This window comes from Gopherus flavomarginatus, chromosome 2, assembly GCF_025201925.1.
Source record: "Gopherus flavomarginatus isolate rGopFla2 chromosome 2, rGopFla2.mat.asm, whole genome shotgun sequence".
Lineage (NCBI taxonomy): Eukaryota > Metazoa > Chordata > Testudines > Testudinidae > Gopherus > Gopherus flavomarginatus.
In genome coordinates this window covers 216854114-216875270 of record NC_066618.1, presented here as the reverse complement: position 1 = coordinate 216875270, position 21157 = coordinate 216854114, and the positions used below count along the sequence as shown (strand labels likewise).

Below are 21157 nucleotides of genomic sequence, written 5' to 3'. Positions count from 1 at the left end.
TTGTCAAATAATCGTGGAGGCTCCAGCATAGCATTGGGGAGCACAGGCACTGGCTGCACAAAGAGAGGGAGATCACTTTCCAGCTCCCCTTGGGACATGGCTCAGCAGTGAGGCTGCACCCAACCCTGACCCAACACAAGGATGGGGCCTGCCCCAGAAACACCCCAGGGCCCTGCCCCTACATGCCAGGTGCACAAGTTGTGGGAAGGCAGGCTCAGCTGGCAGAATCCAAGTGTGGAGGGACAGTGTGGGGGGAATCCAGGTTTGGTTGAAAGGGTTCTGTGTGAGGCAATCTGGGTGCGGGAAGCTCAGTGGAGGATCTGGGTGCAGGGGGGATCTGGAGGCACAGGGGTTTGTTGGGGGGTTCTGGGTGCAACAGCAATGGGACTCTGCAGGAGAGTCCAGGTGAAGGGGGTGTGTGTGTCTGTGTGTGTGTGTGTGTGGGGGGAATAGAGCTCAGCAGGGGGGTCCGGATGTAGGGGGGGTTCAATGGGGAGGTCCAGATGCTGAGTGAGTGGCACTCAGTGGGGTGGGGATCCAGGTGCAGCTGATTGGGGCTTGGTGGGGTGGGGATCCAGGTGCGAGTGACTCATTGGGGTGGGCCAGGTGCAGGAGGAGTGGGGCTCAGCAGTGGGGTTCTGGAGGGGGGTGAAGTTTGACGAGAGGGTCTGGGTATGAGGGAGTCTGGATGCATGTGGGTTTGGCGAATGGGGGAGCAGCTCCCAATACAGTGATCCCTCCTCCTGTAGCTGAGGAGCGATAGGTGCAGGAACGGGGGGGGGGGGGGAAGAGAGGAGTTTGCAGAGCTTCCTGAAGCCTGGGGAGAAATCTGGAAGTGGGTCTGACTGGCCCTGGATGCTGTGCAGGGGCAGAGGAAGTCCCATCCTCGCCAACCCAGGCAGGACTAGCAGCTGAGCCTGGTGCAGGGTAGGATCCAGCTGGGTCTTTCCTAGCCCTGCCCCACAGTGATTTACCTCTCTGTCAGCTGTCCTGAGCACCCAAACATACTGTTGGGGAGGGTCACAGGACCTCTCTTGTGACTGACCTTTGCTTCCCCGTTAGAAAGTCATTTTTCTGTGGGGAAGCAAAGAAATCTGCAGGGGACATTAATTCTGTGCATGCGCAGAGGTGCAGAATTCCCCCAGGAGTAGCATACACATGCAGGGCAGACTTAATGGTAAAGTTTAGTTTATTAGTTCCCCTCCCACATACTGATACTGATTTTTAGGTTTTCAAGGAAGAGTCTGAGTGAAGCCATGAGGCACATATTCAGAAGCATATCTTTATGGCAAAACACATTGAAATTGTATTTTTATCAATGGGTAGGTTTCATCAGGAAGTGATTAATCTCCCATGTGGACTGGATGAAAGGGATTCAAATAAAGGTCCATGTTTTGCTAATGTGAAAGCCAGGATCATCTCTGTACATTTACCATATCCTCTTGTATTACCATCCCTACAGGAGTACAAGGGAGCATCCCACACTAGGTATCCAGCACTCCCTGGAGAGTAGGGTGAGACTCTGACTAGTCATGGGGGTATGTGGCCTTAGCTCTGTCCCTTCCCATACTCATGCTGGGATCTGGAATGGTGTGGGTGTGCATGCACGCTGTGCCTTTACAAAGCAGCAGCGAAGGATACTACTGGACGCACTCCCCCAGTGTTCCTTTGAACAATGTAAAGGGAGATTTCCTTAGGTTGCCTTTAACTCAGCCACTCCAGGTGCTCCTACCCTACTGCACATCTCAAGCATAGGAGGCCCAATCTTGCCCTGAACCCATCAGAGTAGACAGAGAACATGTCATATTTATTGTTTAGTTCAACAGAGGCAATAACACTATATTTCACCCCCTTATCTGTATTTTCTTCCTTTGACAGAGCTATCCTTTTTTGCCTCTTCTTAGAGCGCTCTCTCTCTCTCTCTCTCTCTCCCCTCACATACCATTTATCAATTCCCTTTGCTCTCTTCTCCAGAAATTCCAATTCCACCATTTTTCTCCCCTGCAAATTAAACAACTCCCTTACCTCCGCAAAAGGGATCTCCATCTCCTAGACTACCAGTTCTCCCTTTCTCTGGGAATCCTATGTCTCTAGCAACCTGGGGCCAGATCCTCAGCCCCATTTCCACAGAACTGCCCTAACAGGCCAGCTGGCTTTATGCCCCTCTTCCTCTCCCCTGGCTCCTGTAACTTGTGCTGCGGACCAGTTCGGAAACCCTCTTATCCCTCCCCTCTTAGATGTATCAAGCAGATCTTAGGTGTACCCAAAGATCTAGCTCTAGTCTCAAAAATGGTTTTAACGAACAGTTTTAACCAAATTCTTCTCAGTCTCACACGATGGTAAAACCTGGTTAACTTTAAACCATTGTAAAAAAATATTTTTAAAAAAGTACTTTCCTATTACACAACTCTCTTTGTAAAGTAGATGGGGTCTTAAAAATCCACTGACTAGCAATTCTATCGATTAGTAATTCGCCTGAAGATGTTAGTGTGCATCTTCATTTAGAGAGTAACTTTTTAATTTTAATCTTAATGGGTTTTTATTGACTGTGTTACTGGTAATTTCAAAAGGTTAACTTTGCTGTGTAATGGTGCTAACCGTACTCTAATCTTCCTTGTGACCCCACCCCAAACTTCTGAACAGAACACTTTGCTTGTGCAGTACCTGCCACTTCTGGTATCGTGTTGCCGCATACTCTTGATAAAATGAATCTTCTTAAAATTCTTTGGTCTGGGTGAACCTGACAGAGTCCGACATCTGAAAAATAAATCAGTTAAAAAAAATTTAGTCAGCTCCCTGCTGGACAGCTGAGAAGTCTCAACACAATGACAGGAAGGAAAGACCAGACAAATTATTCAAGTCACCCTGTTTTAGGAGTCAGCAGGAATGATGAAGACAATAAGTCTGGAAATGAGAAGGCTTAATATTAAACACAAACACACACACACACACACACACACACACACACACAGCAACATACAACTTCTCGGACTTTGCTGAGGTATGTTTGACACAGTTTTCTGAAATGATCAGTAATCAGAAATCTTTAGCTGAATTCTTGGAATTACTCAAGATACAATATACACACTTTCATTTTGGTGTCCTCCTCAACCACTTAAAAAGGTTTCTGTTAGAGTTTGAATTAAAATAGAGGGTGCAGCAATCTGTCATCTATCTGTTAGTGGAGTGATTCCCCTGTTCCTTTTGTTCAAGAGGTCAGTTATTTCTGTAATAAGTTATAAAACATTTGAACAATAGATAAAGTAATTGCTTAGGAAAAATACCTTACAAGTTCTAAAACCAATTTTTTGTCTAACATTTTTTCTTAAATGGTAATTTTTAAGATAAAGTGCAACAGGAGAAAAACAAACAATGACACTCCTTTATGGACTGAAACAGCAGTACATTTTGTAGATTTGTGTTTTAATTACCAATTTATTTTATGTAGACTCTCACTCTCCAGAATGAATGCATTAAGGCCCAAATAGTAAATTGAGCAGCTATGCACTGGGATGTTCCTCAGGAGTCAGGGAGAAAGGAATCTTTCCCTGATGATGAAGCAGCAGCAGCACCACCACCATTCTCTACCTGCAGGCTGGAGTTGCCTCCATGGTGCTGTACCATCACACAAGGGAAAGAATGGCCATTGTATCCATGTAGTAGTAGCAGATCCACGAACCCTGCCTCCAGCTGAGCCCAGCCTCAAATCCCAGCATCATGGAAATGTGCAGGGAGGGAGAATAAACCCATTTGAGACCCAGAAATCCTCCCTCCCTTTGCAATGGAATTGTGTTGGTTCCACTCCAGGAAGAGAGCTCCATGACAGTTGAGGCAGGAGAGTGGGATTTGCCCTATCCTGTCTTCTGCTAGATGGCCTGTACATACAGTATCTTGGACAGCCAACCATGGTGCATGTATGCCCAAGCATGGTAGTGCATTTTCCAGGATACGTGGGCAATGCCTCTCACACACAGGAGAGGCTAGGACTGAACTTTCAACAAAGTTTCATATGATTTTTTAGTAGTGGAGTTAGTAGCTAAACCTACTGGAAGCCAAATACCCAGCACATCTGGAGATGAACTGCTGTGAGATGCACTACATTTCTGTAGATCGTTCTGTTAGATGGCATAGTGGTGTGGGGAGTTAGCGCTCCACCTGCAGAACTGGCCAGAGGGCCCAGCCACACACTACACATCTTTGTAGAAGCTGTATTGCTTCTCCACCTGCTCCCTGGCAGCACAGTTCCAGAGATACCCTGACCCCATGCCAACATCTCCCCTAACTCCCCACTGAAAGGGAAAATCCCCACTGTGGCAGGGATTCCATTGCAAAAGTAACACAGCCCTAGGTGAGTTTGTGAATTAGCAAGTAAATAAAATCCCACTTCACTTTGTTTATTTCTTTTGCCAATTATGTTTTCATCTGAATCATTTATGAGACCACTTTATAAGTGCTAGGAAGTGTCCTTTGTAAAAATAATGAAGTACTGGTAATAGGCCAACTTGCTACAGCCTCTACTATTAAATTTTTGCTGGGAGGTGGGGACAGACAGCTATTTTTTGTGCATATTAGCAAAACATGGATAAGCAGGGTAATGTGGTAAATAGCAATATATGTTCTCTGAATTACTGGGTCCCAAGGTAAACAGAACTTTAAAATTAAACTTTTGCCTCACTGAATAGCTGAACTGGAAGCTTAACTCTCTGCTTGGATATCTTTGTATATTTTTAATTTTTAAACCTAGCGCTGCAGATTGCATCACTTTGGCAACTGATCCGTTAGCAATGGGCGGGCTTCCGCCAGCCCACTTCCTGGAAACCCAATAGGGACTAGTCGTACAATCACATGGCAGTCTCCAAAAAGAAGCCATCTATTCTTGGCTGCGGGATTAACATTGTGATGAGGCGGAAGATACAAAAGGGGTGGGAACAGACTCTTTAAGGGGAAAAAGCTAGTGTGCTGGATAATGAAAGAGCACAATTGAGCATTTTCACCTAAGCACAAGCAGTATCATAACCACCAACCTCAAAATAACAACAAAATCCCAAATACACATGCACAAATAAAATTAAAAAAAAAGAGAGAGAGAGAGAGAGAGAGAGAATGACAAAAAGCTTAAACTCAATTTTGTAAAAATGAAGTGCCTGTTAAATAATCATGATTTCCTTGTCGTTAAGGCTCTAATGACTCCTAGCACTGACAATGACAGCTCTAAGTGCCCTTCCATTCTCTACCCTGCCAATTTATACTGTCATTTCTTACTGTTTAAACTAGGCAATTTTTGAGTCAGATTCTATCTGCCACCTTGTACTACAAAAGAGGATAAACAGTATGAACCAGCTTTTGATACTCTTCATCCTGGGTCTTTTACTCCCTGAGCAAGGTACTGCTCAATATGAGTAAGGGTGGCATAATCTGTCCCTATTATACATAAACAGGCAAATGGACATACAGACAGACAATGTATAAAATCACCTCCGTAGTGGAGCATTTTCCTCGATGTCCTCCAAAGTCTCCAGAGAAGAGCGCTGGGAGATCAACCGACGCCTGAGGAGAAAAGAAATAACCACCACTGATTAAAAAAAATAAAAATCGGAAATCTTGTTTCTTAAGGCAACATGCTGCACATGTTTTTATATTAGACAGGTTTCATTCTGTTCAGTCCTACTTATCTTGGCGATCCACACTGATTCCAACCATAAGTAAACCATTTCATAAAAGTTTTTCTATCAAAACAAAAATTGAATCTTTATGTTCCCAACCACTGATTTCATGCCACAGTACTCTCCCCAGTTTATACCCAAACTTGCTTTTTGCCTTCCAATTTCCGTTCATCAATCGGTTTAAATATCTACATAAGGACAGCAGCTCATCTATTTTGTTGCAGAAAGTGTCGACCTATATCCATATCACTATGAACCAAAACTGACTTCCTATCATTCACACTGCTCTAAGGAATGCATTTCCTTGTATTTCTCTTCACACTCCGCTCCCTCCAAACACTATTTTCCTTCAGCTTTCACACATGTACAAGCAATTATTGTCCCCTGGTGTCTCATTGCTGCTGGGGGTGGATCTAAATATTTAGTTCAAAGATTGTAAAACTGACAGTAGTGGGTGCTAAATAGCAGTTTTAAAATGAGCTCTCATTAATATATCTTCTTCTGGTGTTGATTTTATGATGTTCTATACGCAGCGAGGAGGTTCTCTCTGTTGAGCTAGACACCCCTTTGATGAAATGCAGTTGTCAAGGTCACATACATTGTTTCCTTTACTCTCAGGTTTTTTTTTTTTATCATGAGAAGATTGAAAGAAAGAAAAAAATCACAACCTAATGCTTAATAGGACAGGATTTACTCTACAGCACAGGTGAGAAGTGTTGTTCTTGTCAGAAGGAAAATATGAGCGGGACAGGGAGTGCAGGGAAATCTCAATACTGTATTAAGGAGAGCGCTGCTGCACAGACATCAAGTTACTGGGGCCAATGACAGCAGCGCTCTTCCCAAGTCTGCTGGATTGAGATTCTGTGGAGAGGATGCAGGAGCAATGCAGGGGACTGGTATAATGTCAGTGGGAGGCATGTTTTGAATGAGGGATAAAAATGGGGGGAGGGGGAGATGTGAAGACTGAGCTAAAGCACCCACTGCACAACTCTGCCCCCTTCCTTTCCTCCCTACATTTCTCTGACCTCCCACTAGCACAGGGAAGGAAGGGAATTCTGGGTCCTTCCCCTGAACAGGGAGCTCTTAGTGGAGCTGCCATGGGGAGAAACTGTTGAAGGATGGAGGCAGTTGTGGAGGAGAGCCCAGGTGGCACCACTTCTCTTCTCTCCTAAGTCACTGAAGGGAAGGTGCTCAACTCTCCACCCCCTTGCCTCCCCCCATCCCTCTATCTCTCCCACATGATGGTTCTGCTCCATCAGCACTTCTGAGCTCCCAGAGAGTAAAGGTCCCTTTGATGACAATGCCTTATTCATTAAGAGATCACTGAAAACCCAGTTTTTGGAAACCCAGTTCTTCAGGAAAATTAGTCTTCCAACTGGGTTTTGAAAAAAAACCCAGTGTTTGGATGATCCCTTATGCTAACAATACTCATCTCCTAGGATACATGGGCCCCTCAGTAGCTGTGCCAGAACACAGATCAAAGAGGTAAAGGTTGGCGAGATGGCAGAGACCAAATCTTTGCACCCTGCTAATTGCCACATCCTCTGCCCTAGTTCAATACCTTCAGCATCCCCCTCGACACTGCTCTGACTCCGCCCCCAATATTCCCTATCTTTGAACCTAGCGACCTGCTTTCCTTTGATCGCACTCCATCCCATTGTTCAGGAAATAGTTGAAAATCATGAGTCATGATTACATTACTGTAACTGTTTACTAGAATCTTTCATCTTCGCTCTGTTTAATTAATGCTGACTTCCTTGACAATACTTTTCAATTAGAAGCAGAGTCTGCATGTGAATGTTAAAGCACTTTAAAATATTGCTCTGAAATTGGAAATTTTGGGCATTCAAAAGGAGACCCAGCAGAATGCAGGCACAGAACAAGGCCTATGATGATGTCCAAGCTACCAAGCTAGGGCTCAACCAACCAGTCACCTCTGTTAGTTACCATATGAAGATAATAATGAGGAATTCTCACACACAAACAATTCCTTAGTCAACTAGATGTAAAACTAGAAAGACACTAAAATGTAACAATTCTCTACCTTTCAACACACACTTGATCCAGCACCAGCCACTAGCAGTGGTTTGTTTATATAACCAGCTGATCTGAGAGGACATGTTCATCACAGTCTAATTTTGTGCCATTAGAACCAATATATTTTTATTAATATTTATGAACATATTAAACTCTTTAATATGACAAAATCTATATTAGTTAACAAAAAAATTACGTCTTGTGCCAAATCACATCTCTTATTTGCTTAAATTTGCAGCTCTACGCTGAGACTGTATGTCACATTTTGGTCCGATAGGGATGCGCATAAAAACAAGTTGCGCAACTTACCAAATGCCAAAAAATTAACAAGTGTCTAAATTTGAGGCCCCTTTTGAGCTTGATACCCAGGCCAAATGGCTCTCCTGGTCCCTGCTCTAATAGGCCCTGTGTCAGACTGAGCCATGATTTAAAAATCATATCTTTAAACCCTACTCAAGACAAAGCAATAGACATGTCCATTTTCTTCCCACCGCTAGTGCTTTTCCACTTTGTGTTCTTGAGAATAAAAAAAGTTTGCAACTGAATTCTGTCCAGTGTGGAGGACTATTCCTACTGCTTTACCCTACTTGTGCAAATAAGTCGCCTCTGCTCATACTTGTCCTGGAATGCAGCTCCCTGCTGTTCGCGGTGCAGTGCATTTGTGTAATTTGCAGAGTAGTTTGAGAGATTAAAAGAAGTGAGCCAAACTATGAGCTACAGCAGTAACATTCTTCACATTTACAGCGGAATGTTATGTATAACTAATGTTCAAGCAAAGAAATTCCAACGATTATGGATGGGTTCCCTAGCAGAATACTCCAGAATCTGAGCTTTCACTGAAGAAATTGTCTGGATGTGAAGGTAGCCTTGAGAAGATGTACTGCTTTGAGTCTGTAAGCAGACAGACTGAAACAATAGCACTGAGTGTGAAATTTCCTCCAATTCATCGGGGGAAGGGGGTACTTTTGAAGCCTAATTATGGTCACTTACATGCCAACATGATAAGCTTTTTCACAACTGAATGTCACACTAGAAACACCAACTAAGGAACGTATCTACCGTGAAGGAACCCACATCCTGTGTTGGACAAACACCATAAAAGGACTTTTTTTTTTTTAGGAATAAAGCTTTTGAAACGGTAAACTATTTACCCCACTTGCAGCATTATTTCTATAAAGTCAAATTCCGTTGACAAAGCCTTTCTAATCACCTGTACTTATGTTTTTTAATGTTGATTTCTAATATTAGAACTTTCTTCCTCTGAGTTCTCACACTTAGAGCTTATTTGTACAAACTAAAAAGATGTATTTTAAAACTTAAGTTGTTTGGTGTTGGTTGACATGCATCAAAAATCATTTGTTTTCATTCACACATTGTGATTTTGGTCCAAGACTATATGCAGATACTTCGGAATAATATTTCAAGAAATATTTTTATAGGACACTTATTCTGAAGAAGGAATGGTGAAATGCACACCTGCCTAAAATGACAAGTGTGTGTGAATTAAACAGATTTTGTTATTTTGGTGCAAGTTTGTGTGTAGCCCAGCCTTTAGTTAACATGGTTTAAAATTAGTATAGGTTCACCTCTGCAGGTGAACTCATGCTAAAATATGACTTGTCTCTCTAAAACTTGTGTATTAAAATACATTAGTTAAAATGTTAAAGGGTTTCTGGACTAGGAAAATTGGTCGAGTTTAGTTCTGGTTTAGCTAACCTATGCTAGCTAAGCCTGACCTAAATTCAGTCATTTTCTCTAGTGTAGATGCAAGGTAACATCTTTGCTCGATTTAGCTGGCCAAATTTCTCCCATACTAATATGCTGCTGTGTAGATGGGGCTTAAGTAAATATTGACATTTGTAGCTGAGTGGACCATATTCACTTGCCTGGAATTAAGGGCTTCATATCCATTTCTGAGGGAGGATAACTTCATAGTTCTGAAATCCAGACCTTGTTATAGTGTTGCTGCCCAGAATCCTATTTAAGCAGAAAGTGCTGATATCCAGCCTATTAATTTTTGCCACATGGCAGCAATTTCCCTTAAACATTTGTCTGCAACAATCTTCGTTGTTACCTATTCCCTCTCAGCTCATTACATCAGCCTATAAATGATAAATATGGATTAAGAATGGCCTAAATGATAGGTCTTAAAATGGAATTATAAATGGGGACATCATCATCAAGTAGGTGTGTTTCCTGTGGAATCCCACAGGGATCAGTTTTGACCAGAGCTATTTAACATTTTTATCAATGACCTGGAAAAAAAAAAAACCAAAATTATCACTGATAAAGTTTGCTGATGACACAAAAATTGAGGGACTGTAAATAATGAAAAAGCAGGTCACTGATTCAGAAGAATCTGGATCACTTGGTAAGATAGGCATAAGCTAAAGTATGCATTTTAATACAGCTAAGTATAAATGTATATATCTAGGAACAAAGAACACAGACCACGCTAGCAGGACGGGAGACTGTATCCTCAGAAGCAGTGAGTCTGAAAAAGATTTGGGGATCATGGTGGATAATCAGCTGAACATGAACTCAGTGTGATGCTGTGGCCAAACGAGCTAATGCAATCCTGGGATGCATAAACAAGGGAATCTCCAAAAGGAGCAGGGAGGTGATTTTACTTCTGTAGTTGGCACTGGTGTGACTGCTGCTGGAATACTGTGTAAAGTTCTGGTGGCCACAGTTCATGAAGCTGTTGATAAATCAGGGCTAGTCTAGACTGGCAACGTTAAAGCGCCAGCAAAGGTTAAAGAAAGGTCTCTCAGCACTCTAAAAAAAACCCACCTCCATGAAAGGCGTGGCTCCCAGCGCTGATGCACTGTCTATACTGGCGCTTTACAGTGCTGAAACTTGCTGTGCACGGGGTGTGTGTGTGTGTTATTTTTCACACACGAGTGAGAGAGTTGCAATGCTGCGAAGTGCCAGTGTGGACAAGCCCTTAGAGAAGATTCAGAGAAGAGCTCTGAGAATGATGAAAGGATTAGAAAACATGCTTGACTGTGATAAATTCGATTCAGCAAGCTCAGTCTAACAAAGAGAAGGTTAAGGGGTGACTTGATTATAGTCTTTAGGTATCTATATAGGGACAAATATTTAATAATGGGCTCTTCAATCTTGCAGAGAAAGGTATAACATGATCCAATGGCTAGAAGTTGAATCTAGACAAATTCAGACTGAAAATAAGGTGACAGAGAGGGCAATTAGCTACTGGAACAATTTACCAAGCGTTGTGGTGGATTCTCCGTCACAGACAATTTTTTAAATCTAGACTGGATGATTATTTTCTTAAATGATATGTTCTAGGACTTATTTTGGGGGAAGTTTTATGGCCTTTGTTATATAGGAGGTCAGAGCAGATCAGGGTTCTAAAACTTCATTGCACCGCAACCCCCTACTGACAACAAAAATTACTATATGACCCCAGGAGGTCGGACCGAAGCCTGAGCCCACCAAAGCCCCACTGCCTGGGGAGGGAGAGGGCAAAGCCTAAAGGCTCTAGCCCCGGGCAGGGGGCCTGTAACCTGAGCCCTGCCGTCCAGGGCTGAAGCCCTTAGGCTTTGGCGTTGGCCCCAGGCAGTGGGGCTCAGGCTTCAGCCTGCAACCCAGGCCCCAGCAACTCTAAGCCAACCCTGGTGACCGCATTAAAATGGGATCACAACCCACTTTGGGGTCCCAACCCACAGTTTGAGAACCGCTGGACTAGATGATCACAATGGTCCCTTCCGGCCTTGGACTCTATAAATCTATCAGCATACTAAATCTGGGCAAGACACTAAAAAGTTGTTTGGTTGGCCAATATTTTAGATTGTCATTTTTTAAATTGCTCATGGCCCCATTTGCACTCTGGATTAATCAGTGACTAGCTGCCTGATTCCACATAAAGATGTGGAAACCAAAAGTATCTTGTCGGTTGTCCCCACCCAAAACCTGGTTAGTTCTTAAAAAAAAAAAAGGAAAAAAAAAAAGAAGGAGTTAAGTTTATTGTTCAATAACTAAAACAAATACAAACATGTACATGAAGGGAGAAAAAAGCCACATTCTGCTCACAACTCCCAAAAAGGTCTATTTCTCACTCTACTTGACAATGTCAATTTGAATACATAGCATGAATGGATTCATTAACCAATTTACCATTCTCAGAAAAATAGCTGAGAGGTCAATTGCTGCAATATACACAAATCAATTAAATCAGAGGTACAAGTAAACCTTAAGAAGCAACACTAGGGATGTCACTGGACCATGAAGTTCAGAACTGAACTAAGAGATAAGAATGGCAATGTTGCTGTAAAGAAGAAAAATTCTACTCTTGGTTTCTAACCCAGCTACAAAACAAAATTAATATATGTGGGGATGTAATACAAGTATCGATTCTGCACAAGTTGATGGTGAAGACCACACTCACTACGGGTGTGGTCCTGCTGAAGTTAATGATGCAGCTCTCACTGACTTCAAAGGAGCATGATCAGACACCAGGGATTTTTTTTTAACCAGTCTCAGAAGGGCTTACAAAAGGTGCAGGTACAGCGCCTCCAGAATCCATGATTAATGCATCTTAACCCAAACCAACAGCAATATATGAATTGGGAAAAAAGGCCAGACTTCGAATGAACAAATATGTATATAGTTTGTTATTCATAACATTATCCTTGTATGGGGTGTTCACTGCTACTGAAATCCCACCATAGGTACAACAGCCATAGACAAGCTGCAGGTATCCCAATAAGCAAGTATTCAAATGATTAACAATGATCAAAAAGAAAAAAAAAAAAAAAAAAAAAAAAAAGGTCACGAGTCAAGAAATCATGTCGATTTGAGATTGTCATAGTTCAGGTGTCCAATATGTTCATCTCATTTCTGCAGTAACCAGAACCAATATGAAAGAACGAGTGCCAGAGAAGCAGCAGGGTTAGACTGTCAGGGCTGTTTACACCAGAGTTTAAAATATTGTATCTTGGGACTATCAGAGGGACCAAAATAGCCCAATTTCCTGGGAGATGTGGCAGGTTTGATTTAAATTTACCGTCTGCTGTGAGTACTCAAAAAGTCACTGAAGAGGTGCTCTCAATTAAAGAAGGCTGACTTGGATATTAAACACTAGATGAACACTTTTAGCTCCTATGATTTTGAAGAATGGAAGAAGAGCCATTAAACAACACATCAGCATGTAAAGATATTTCACAAAATCCAGGTATCTGCATCATTATATAATAGAAGGTAGTTTTTGGTTTCTGCTCATCTAACATTACAGAAAGAGAAATATAGGAAAACAAATCCTGAATAAGCTTCTGAAGCAAAAGGAGAATTGACCAGAGGCACCCAAAGTGACAGGAAGGAACAAGACAGGCTGATGCAAGAGCTGTAATTAATTATATGTAATAAAAACTACAAAGAGCTGCCTTCTCTGTAAAGCCTGGAAAGAAATCCAATGCATGATTCAGATCTTTAAAACTGTTTAATAGTTTTGGAATGCAGCTGCAGCTGAATGCTTAAAAACACAAAAATCTTCAGCGTATTTTGAAAAATACTTCAATTGTTTTGTTAATTAAGAAACAGTAATTCAAACCACAGAATACAAAAAAGGATGTTCTGAAAGATAACTCAGCTTAAGAGCTACCTCTGTGCAGGATGAAGTTATGGTTTGGAATACGACTTTTTCAAGGGCATTAAGGAGGTCTCATTGATATTCTGATACAAGAGAAAATAGTTATCCGACTGTGGTGGTGAATGGCCAGCATTGACTCAACAACCTGTTCCCACTGAGGCATGCATTGCAAAACTACATTAGTCTGTCTGTAGACTAAAGTCTGGAGATGATTTCAACAGTGCCATTTCCTGTTTGGTCTCCACTATCTCCTCCAGGGCAAGTTTTTGAGACTTTCCAGTTTAAAAGAAGAGAGTGGGAAACAGCTGAGACAGAACTAACCTGAGCCCCCCGTTATAAGAATGCTTCTCCCAGTTGGGACCTTCCCAAACATTCTCCCTGATTGAGCTTGCCACCTCACCTACTTTGCAATCCAAACCATTTTCTCCTTCTCTAGCCCTCATCCTCTCCCGTGTTGAATGGCTAGACAAAAGTTTTGAAGCGGCTCACAAAATTCTACCATAGTAACCCATAATGCACTGAACCCATTCATGTACAATATGTGAGCATACTAAACATATATATCTTAGACATAAAAGATTTTGATAAATGGAGGGAAGATCTAGTAGAATTTGTTGGCTGTATCAAGAGTTTGTCTGATATAGATATAAAATACACAAATACAGTGCAAGAAAAGTACTACTGAAAAGAAGGACTGCAACCCCCCCAAGCCAAAACAACCCCCCCCAAACTGTCCTAACCAAACAAAAAAGACGCTATTAAATACAACACTAGATGAACATATGTGAAATGTCAGAACATTACAATAATTAAATTGTACCACAAGTCCCCGCAGTTAACTAGAATCATCTGTGTCTGACAGAGGCTCTGTCTACACTATGGAGACTATATTGGCATAGCCCGGTAGCGTAGACTCAGCCTCCAGAGACAGATGGGTTTTGTTTTTTTTTTTGTTGGTGTAGGCACACCACCTCCCTAAATGAAGTTAGTTATGTCGACAGAAGCACTCTTTTGTCAACATCACTCTGTCTACTGTGAGGGTTTGGTTGGCATAGCTATTATCAGTCAGGGGTGTGATTCCCCCCCCCAGAAGTAGCTATGTCAGCCTAATTTAAGGGTAAATCAACCATAATTCTTCTCGAACTTGCACCCGGGTAAATCAGGAGTAACTCCATTGAAGTCAGGGGAAGCAGACTGTTTATTACACACACACAGAGTACATAAACGGTTCTGGTAAACAGAAGGGAGATATGGTAGAATTGTGTGAGATGCTCAAAACCGTACTGGCCTCTTCTGGTCATCAGTTCAGACTCAGACATGTTGAAAGAAGTGTGGTTCTGGGTCCAAGTGGGATTTAAAAAATAAAAGTGTGTTTGAAGCAAGGGGTCTGGGAGGAAGTTTCTCACTGGGTAAGATGGGGTCCTGCAGCTCTGGTGGAAGGGAAGCCCAAAATGATGTTGGGTTTCGGGCCTAGTTTGTCTTTATCTTCCCTAGCCGCTGCATGAAGCCTATTGTTTTTTCTCTGCAGGCAGTAGCCTCTATTATCCATATTCCTACTGCTGACTATCACCCAATTGTAATAAGACATATAACAGCACTCGCTAGGGATAAGATTTCAGTACAAGAGATTAGAGGTTCAAAAAATGTCCTTCAACCTCCTAAAATGTATATCACACATTACATACAGTTGGTCATTTATTCAGCCAAAAGCATTTTTGATTCACTTCTACAAATTATTTTATTTTACTGTCTGTTGAATAATTTAAACAAGACTGGTGCACTTTCCTCTTGCATGCTGCAACATGACATGCCTGTCTCAGTTTGCCTGCTTAGAGTCCCCAGAAACAGTCCATTAAGTCTTTCTGAATCTCTCTCTCACTCACTCACTTGCAGGGTTAATTTATTACCAAAGTCCTGTGCACATAAATCATTGCGAATCTCCCACAATCACAGGCCAGAATTACCCAGCACTGTCCAAACAATACATGCAACACACCAAGTATAGCTCCGACTCCTCTCATCACACTCCAGCTCTCCAGTACAGCTCCAAGAACTCTTGCCATGCCTCACTTCCAGACTCCAGCTCTCTCTGGCCCTCTGGCTTCAGCTCTGCACTTAGAGAGCCAGCAGGCATCTCCCTCAGCTGCTTTCACCCTTCAGCCCTCTCTAGCTTTCTCTGGCCATGGTTCTCCGGCTCAGGAAGATCAGGAGACAGTCCCTTCCCTGGCCTCCTAGCCCTCAGCCCTTTCCAGCCTCCCAGCACTGGCTCTGGCTCAGCAAGGTCAGTAGGCCAGCTCTTCTACTGGCTCCTTGATAATCCTTCCTTCTTTCCAGTGAGGGCCTGCAGTGAGCTTTCTACTCACTTCAGCTTTCCCTGCAGACCCTCTCTGGTCTCTTGACTCCCACACAGCTCTCACCTGCCCTTTTCCTGACTGCATCTCCTTGACTCACTGGGTCTCTCCAACACACTAGTCTCTTCTTCCCTCAGATCCTCCCTTCCCATATCCAGGGTACTGCCCTGCCCTCTTAATTGGCCAAAGTGGAAGCACCTGTTCTGACACGGGGGCGCTGGACCTGCTTCTTTTACTGGGGTTGGCCAGCCAGCCTGTGACAGGGACCAAATAAAAAGCCACTAGTTTTTGTACCCTTTGCTAGTTCTTCAGGAACTACACCGCTACCTTGATTTAACACCACCCGATATAATACAAATTTGGATATAACGCAGTACAGCAGTCCTGGGGGGGGGGGGGGCTGCGCACTCCGGTGGATCAAAGCAAGTTCAATATAACACGGTTTCACCTATAATGCCGTAAGATTTTTTGGCTCCCAAGGACAGCGTTATATCAAGGTAGAGGTATCTTAAGCAAGACTTTTGTACAAAGATACATTTTAGATAGCTCAAGATATTAACACGGCTGTCTTTTTCAGAACAGCCATTACTACAATACTGCAGCATCTTATAATAAGACATCACTGTGCAGATGTCAAAGACATTCAAAGCTAGCAAAAGGAGCAAAACCACGATATATCATTTTCCTATAAACACCATTGCTATTTCCAAAACAATAGCTTTGTAAAGGATATACAAATCCTGCATCTTTATTTCCTTTTAATATTGTCCATGTTTTACTAGAATAGCCTTTCTGTGCAGAATCAAACCGATTTTCCCTGTGCCATCTCTGCTTGTTAATCATTATCTGTTCTATTAGGATGAGAATTAATGTCTATTCAGCAGTTGCACTATAACCAAAGAGCCAGATTCTGAGAAACCCTTCTCAGAACAGCAGCTGAATTGAAATTAGTGGAACTATTTGTTTAAGAAAGAGTTTGTAGGATTGGGTTCTAAGACACCAAAGTAGGTAAAGGCAACTTTGAGATACATACCTCAGTATGATTACACTTATGCCAAAATTAAAGAAATTAATGGCAGAATAGAATTAAGAGTTAAGATTACATGTAAGAAATTCAGATGTTAAGGTAAAGAAATGCACAGTTAAAAAAGAAACAACTTTAACTCTGCCCTGTAGTAATGCCTAACTTTATGATTAGGGAATTTTAGTGTTGGTGGTCCAGATTAATTGAAACTGATTTGATAAACACATTAAAAACAATTTGCATGTTCCCTTACTATGGGATAGAGTTACAGTTTTTGGGTACCTTTCTTGAGCATTTCCATCTCATAACAAATTTCTTTAAAGTGTACCCTTAATTCTGAATTCTATGGTTTGGGGAAAATGAATAAATCCCTGTAGCCTGTGTGTCTTGGAATTTTCTTGTTTTTTAAAAAAAATAAGAAAATTTTCCATATATGAACACTAAAAGAGAGACCCAAAAAGAATACTACCAAGTGATATTTCGAACGATACGAATATATATAATTATAACCTTCAACCACTTTTAAGTAGGCATATTCACCAGTATACCAGAGCAAAGGAAAGTGGTGAGAGCGCACGGGCAAAGTAGACTAGGGTTTACAGCTGTTCCACATCATCAGAGCAGCACAAATCAGAGGATACTTGCAAATTTGGTCTTTAACATACAATTGATATATTGCTTTGAAGGGTTGCATTAAGTCAGACGCAATGTAAAAGGGGGACAGGGAGAGACCAGTGCCAAAGGCCCATGTTCTTTGATGGCAACCCCTGCATCAGTCTTCCTTGACAGTGCTACCTTTGTGTGCTGTCTACCTGAGACAGCAGAACCAAGGGGAGCACTTCTTGCACTGATGCCCAAATATAGCATGCAGTCATGAAACCCCAGCAGTGACAACTGGGCCAAGTAGTCTATCAGTGAGAACTCTTGATACATGTTTGGTCTTCCTTATACCAGTTGTTACAACTAACAGAACTGTTGCATGCAAAGTAGCTATAGAGGAAGGGTGATTACTGGTAACTTAACCAATCATGTCAGAACTATACTATTTAAGAGTTACCTGAGTTGTTGACCTGACCCTGTCTAGCACCTATGTAATACCAAAAAAGATAAAACTATGATTTATAGCTTAATTACAACCTAATTTCTTCAACACAGCCTATGCACAAGACTTCAATTAATGTTAAGTACATGGAAAGTTTGAAGAGCCTCAGTTATTCTATAATTATGATCATTTGGAAAAAAGAAACGACTGACATGGATGCTAAAACTCTTAAAGAAAACAGTTTAATTAATTTTAATTAATTTAAACCAATACAGATTTACTTGTAAATGCTCAGAAAAATAATTCTTTACTCAAAGACTAAGTGCTGTAAATTTGGGGAGCATATGCTGTATTTTTCCAAACAAAACAAAGAGGTTGAAAGGGAAAATTCTGTTTTACTTTTGAATTTTCATTCTAGGACCCTTCATGTCAGGCAGCCTTCACATGGAGCGTTCCTCATCTCCATATGAATGGAGGCAGATCAGATCTTTGCTCAGAGCCTGGGTTTAGGACTGTCCCTCAGGAAGGCCTCTCCAGAAAGATGCTCATTCTGAGGTTTTCAGTGCACTATTCTTTTTCTGAACTTGACTTCATTGTGAAGAAATGATAGGCTTCCTGTTTGCATTAGTTTAACAGCTAGCTAGCTAGGCTGTGGTGCAATTTATTTGTTGGTAACTGCTGGCCAAAACTTAAAACTGGACTGCAGCCCTCTGTAGTGTATCAGTGAGCAGCAACTCCAATGATGTCAATGGAATGACATTACTGTAAGTCAGAGAAGAAGCAAAGCCTTGAGACAGTCTAGCATTTATATAAACAGCTTGGCTATACTGATGAAAGGAATGCTTGTAATACACTTGCTGCCATTCATGAAATCAAAACAAAAGCTATGGAGGTACCCAGTACCGTGACAAACATTTTTAGTATGCATCAAAACACATTAAAGGCAATTTGGGAGGGGGAGGGGCTAATTTTCACATGTAAGTAAAGGTGAATTTAAAAAAAAAATCAAATACAGATATTTCTTGCCAAATTATAATAATTTTTAAGTAGGTAAACCTCAGGACTAAACTACTTGACTATGTAAGTTCACACAGCTGAAAGTTGCACTCCATATTATCTTTTCCCAAAGTAACTCTGGGATTTCATAAGAGACCATATATAGTTAGATAAAAAGAACCTTAAATAATTCATATATATATGGAGTTTAACAATCTTCACAAGTAAAAAAGAAAAGCCAATAAACATGCCAGTAACAGCAGAATTGATCCATCTAAAACTTCCAGACATACTCTGAAAGAAACCAATAGCTTACTTACACTGAAAAACAATTTAGTTAGTATGCACCAGTCTAAACAAACATTCAAAGCCGTAACAGCAAAAGAGGATGTTACTTTTATCTCTCTCTCAAACAGCCCCAACATCAACTTTCCAGTATAAGTTACCTGATCAATTGCCAACTAAATTTTAAACCTAGGAGAAAAATTAAGTTAAATCACATTCATTTCTCCCAAAAACTTTTGATGACTGCTTCATATTAAATTGGTCTCTAAAACAACACAATGGAATTCTTGTTACTAGCATCCTAATGCCACAATGTGATTTTAAAGGCTAGTCACCTATTTCATAACTATAATTGAAAAGGAACTAATCCAGACACATACATAGATGTGACAGGGCATACCTGCCCTGCACTGGACAGAAGAGGTTAACCCCATACTTTGGGCTAAAGAAGCCATGCCACTTGCCCCTCCTGCCCCACTGGGAATGCTCCAGCAGGAACCACAGTATAAAATGGAGCAGCTCTGCTCACTCAGGGCTGACCATGGAGGAGAGAGGATGTGTGTTAGAGCCCCAGACCACAGAGGCCAGGCAGGCAGAGATCCAGCTGTCTGTGGAAGCCCAGAAGGGGAAGGAGTTTCTGGGAACTTCATCTGTTGACCACCCTGGAGAAACAGAGGACCTGTGGACTATGGAGCAGGAAGTAGCCCAAGGGAATCAGACCTTGATCTGATTGTGGAGCTGAGAATGGAGTGTGTGTGACTTGGAAGGACCCCAACTGACCCAGTGGTGGATACGTGTTCTGGTGATAGTCCCCTGGGCTGGGACCTGGTGAAGTAGGGAGGGCCTGGCTGCCACCCACCCCTAGGTGGTGACTCACCCCCTTCTTGGCCATTGGAACAGACCACTCTGTGCTGAGGGGTAGCCTTGCTGGTTCTGGTCAATGGGACAGGCTGCCCTGAATCCAAGGACAGCCCCCTACCATGAACTCTGGCCATGCTGGCATGACCTGCAGAGCTACCTCATTGATGTGGGCCACTAGGCCATGCTGCCGTGAATCTAAGGACAGCTCTACTGTTTCTGACCATTAGGTCATGCTGTACTGAGAAGAGTGGTTATTTGCACTTGGCTGTGGGGCCATAACATCCCAAGAGGCGATAGGGTATAGCGTATTGTTGCAAGATGGGTATCTTGCAAAATAATGGGAAAATACAAGACTAGAGCATGGAGTGCAGAACTGGCAACTACCTTATAATAAAATGCACTTATTATAGGAGAGAGAAGCCATTTACTTCCATATTTCTTTTGGACTCTAGGAGTAAATAGAGATCTGCCCTTCCACAAGCAATGAATTTGGTCCAGGTCTGACTTTTTTTTTTTTTTTTTAAGAAAAACCACCAAACTTCTAATATTGTATAACAGAGCTGTGTCTTTGTATCCCCTGCAGATGTGTAATAAATATGGGGGGGGAGGGGAATCCCTATTGTGATTATTGACAGACAAATGTAGCTCGTGATCCTGCAAATTGCTTTCAGATGGACTTTTATTACCAGTGAGGCTTAGCACAAATGTAGGTGAAGCACTTGGCAGGATCAGGGCCATAGTCAGTCACTTTCTAAAGTCATTATAAAAACGTAACATCTATCTGCTTAAAACAATCCCCTAACTTAGCCATTTCACTAATGTTGGGGAAACTAGGGATACAGTGCATGTGGACAAACTAAACAGTATAAAGGCTCTCCCCTCCCCCCGGCCAAGACCTCTGTCTTTCCAATTCCCTTTTCCTCTCAAATGTTCTATGTTACTCCCATTCTTTACAGCAAAGGAGGCCTTCTGTGAATGCTTCTTTTTATGGTTTGGAGGAGTTTGCTACAGTGTGATATATGGCTTTCTCCCTTCCCACTTTGAGCCTGCGTGTTCTGCCTCCCAAGCAGTCCCAACTCCTATTTCTCAGAGTGAGAGACCACAACGGGGAGTGAATAGAATTTCTTGCACAGCATCTCAGATAATTTCAATACAATTGCTTTTGTTGACTGGGGCCTACTTTTGGTTCTGCTGTAGACTTGGCGGCATTGTCTTTTGGAAGTCAACCTCAGTGTGCCTCAGTTTCCCCATTTGAAAGGGGATATTTTATTATTGCTTTTGCTTAAT

The 21157-nt window shown here is 42.0% G+C and overlaps 1 protein-coding gene across 2 annotated transcripts in view; it reads right to left on the bottom strand.

The window, feature by feature from the left end:
- The window catches only part of CABLES1 (Cdk5 and Abl enzyme substrate 1), a 109148-nt gene that overhangs the window by 53114 nt on the left and 34877 nt on the right, over positions 1 to 21157 (bottom strand). For both annotated transcript variants that reach the window (XM_050939224.1, XM_050939223.1), the window contains exons 2-3: positions 5476 to 5547; positions 2665 to 2757 (exon numbers count right to left, since the gene is read on the bottom strand). In XM_050939224.1, the coding sequence (XP_050795181.1) occupies positions 2665 to 2757; positions 5476 to 5547 (165 nt within the window). The remainder of the gene's footprint in view (positions 1 to 2664; positions 2758 to 5475; positions 5548 to 21157) is intronic.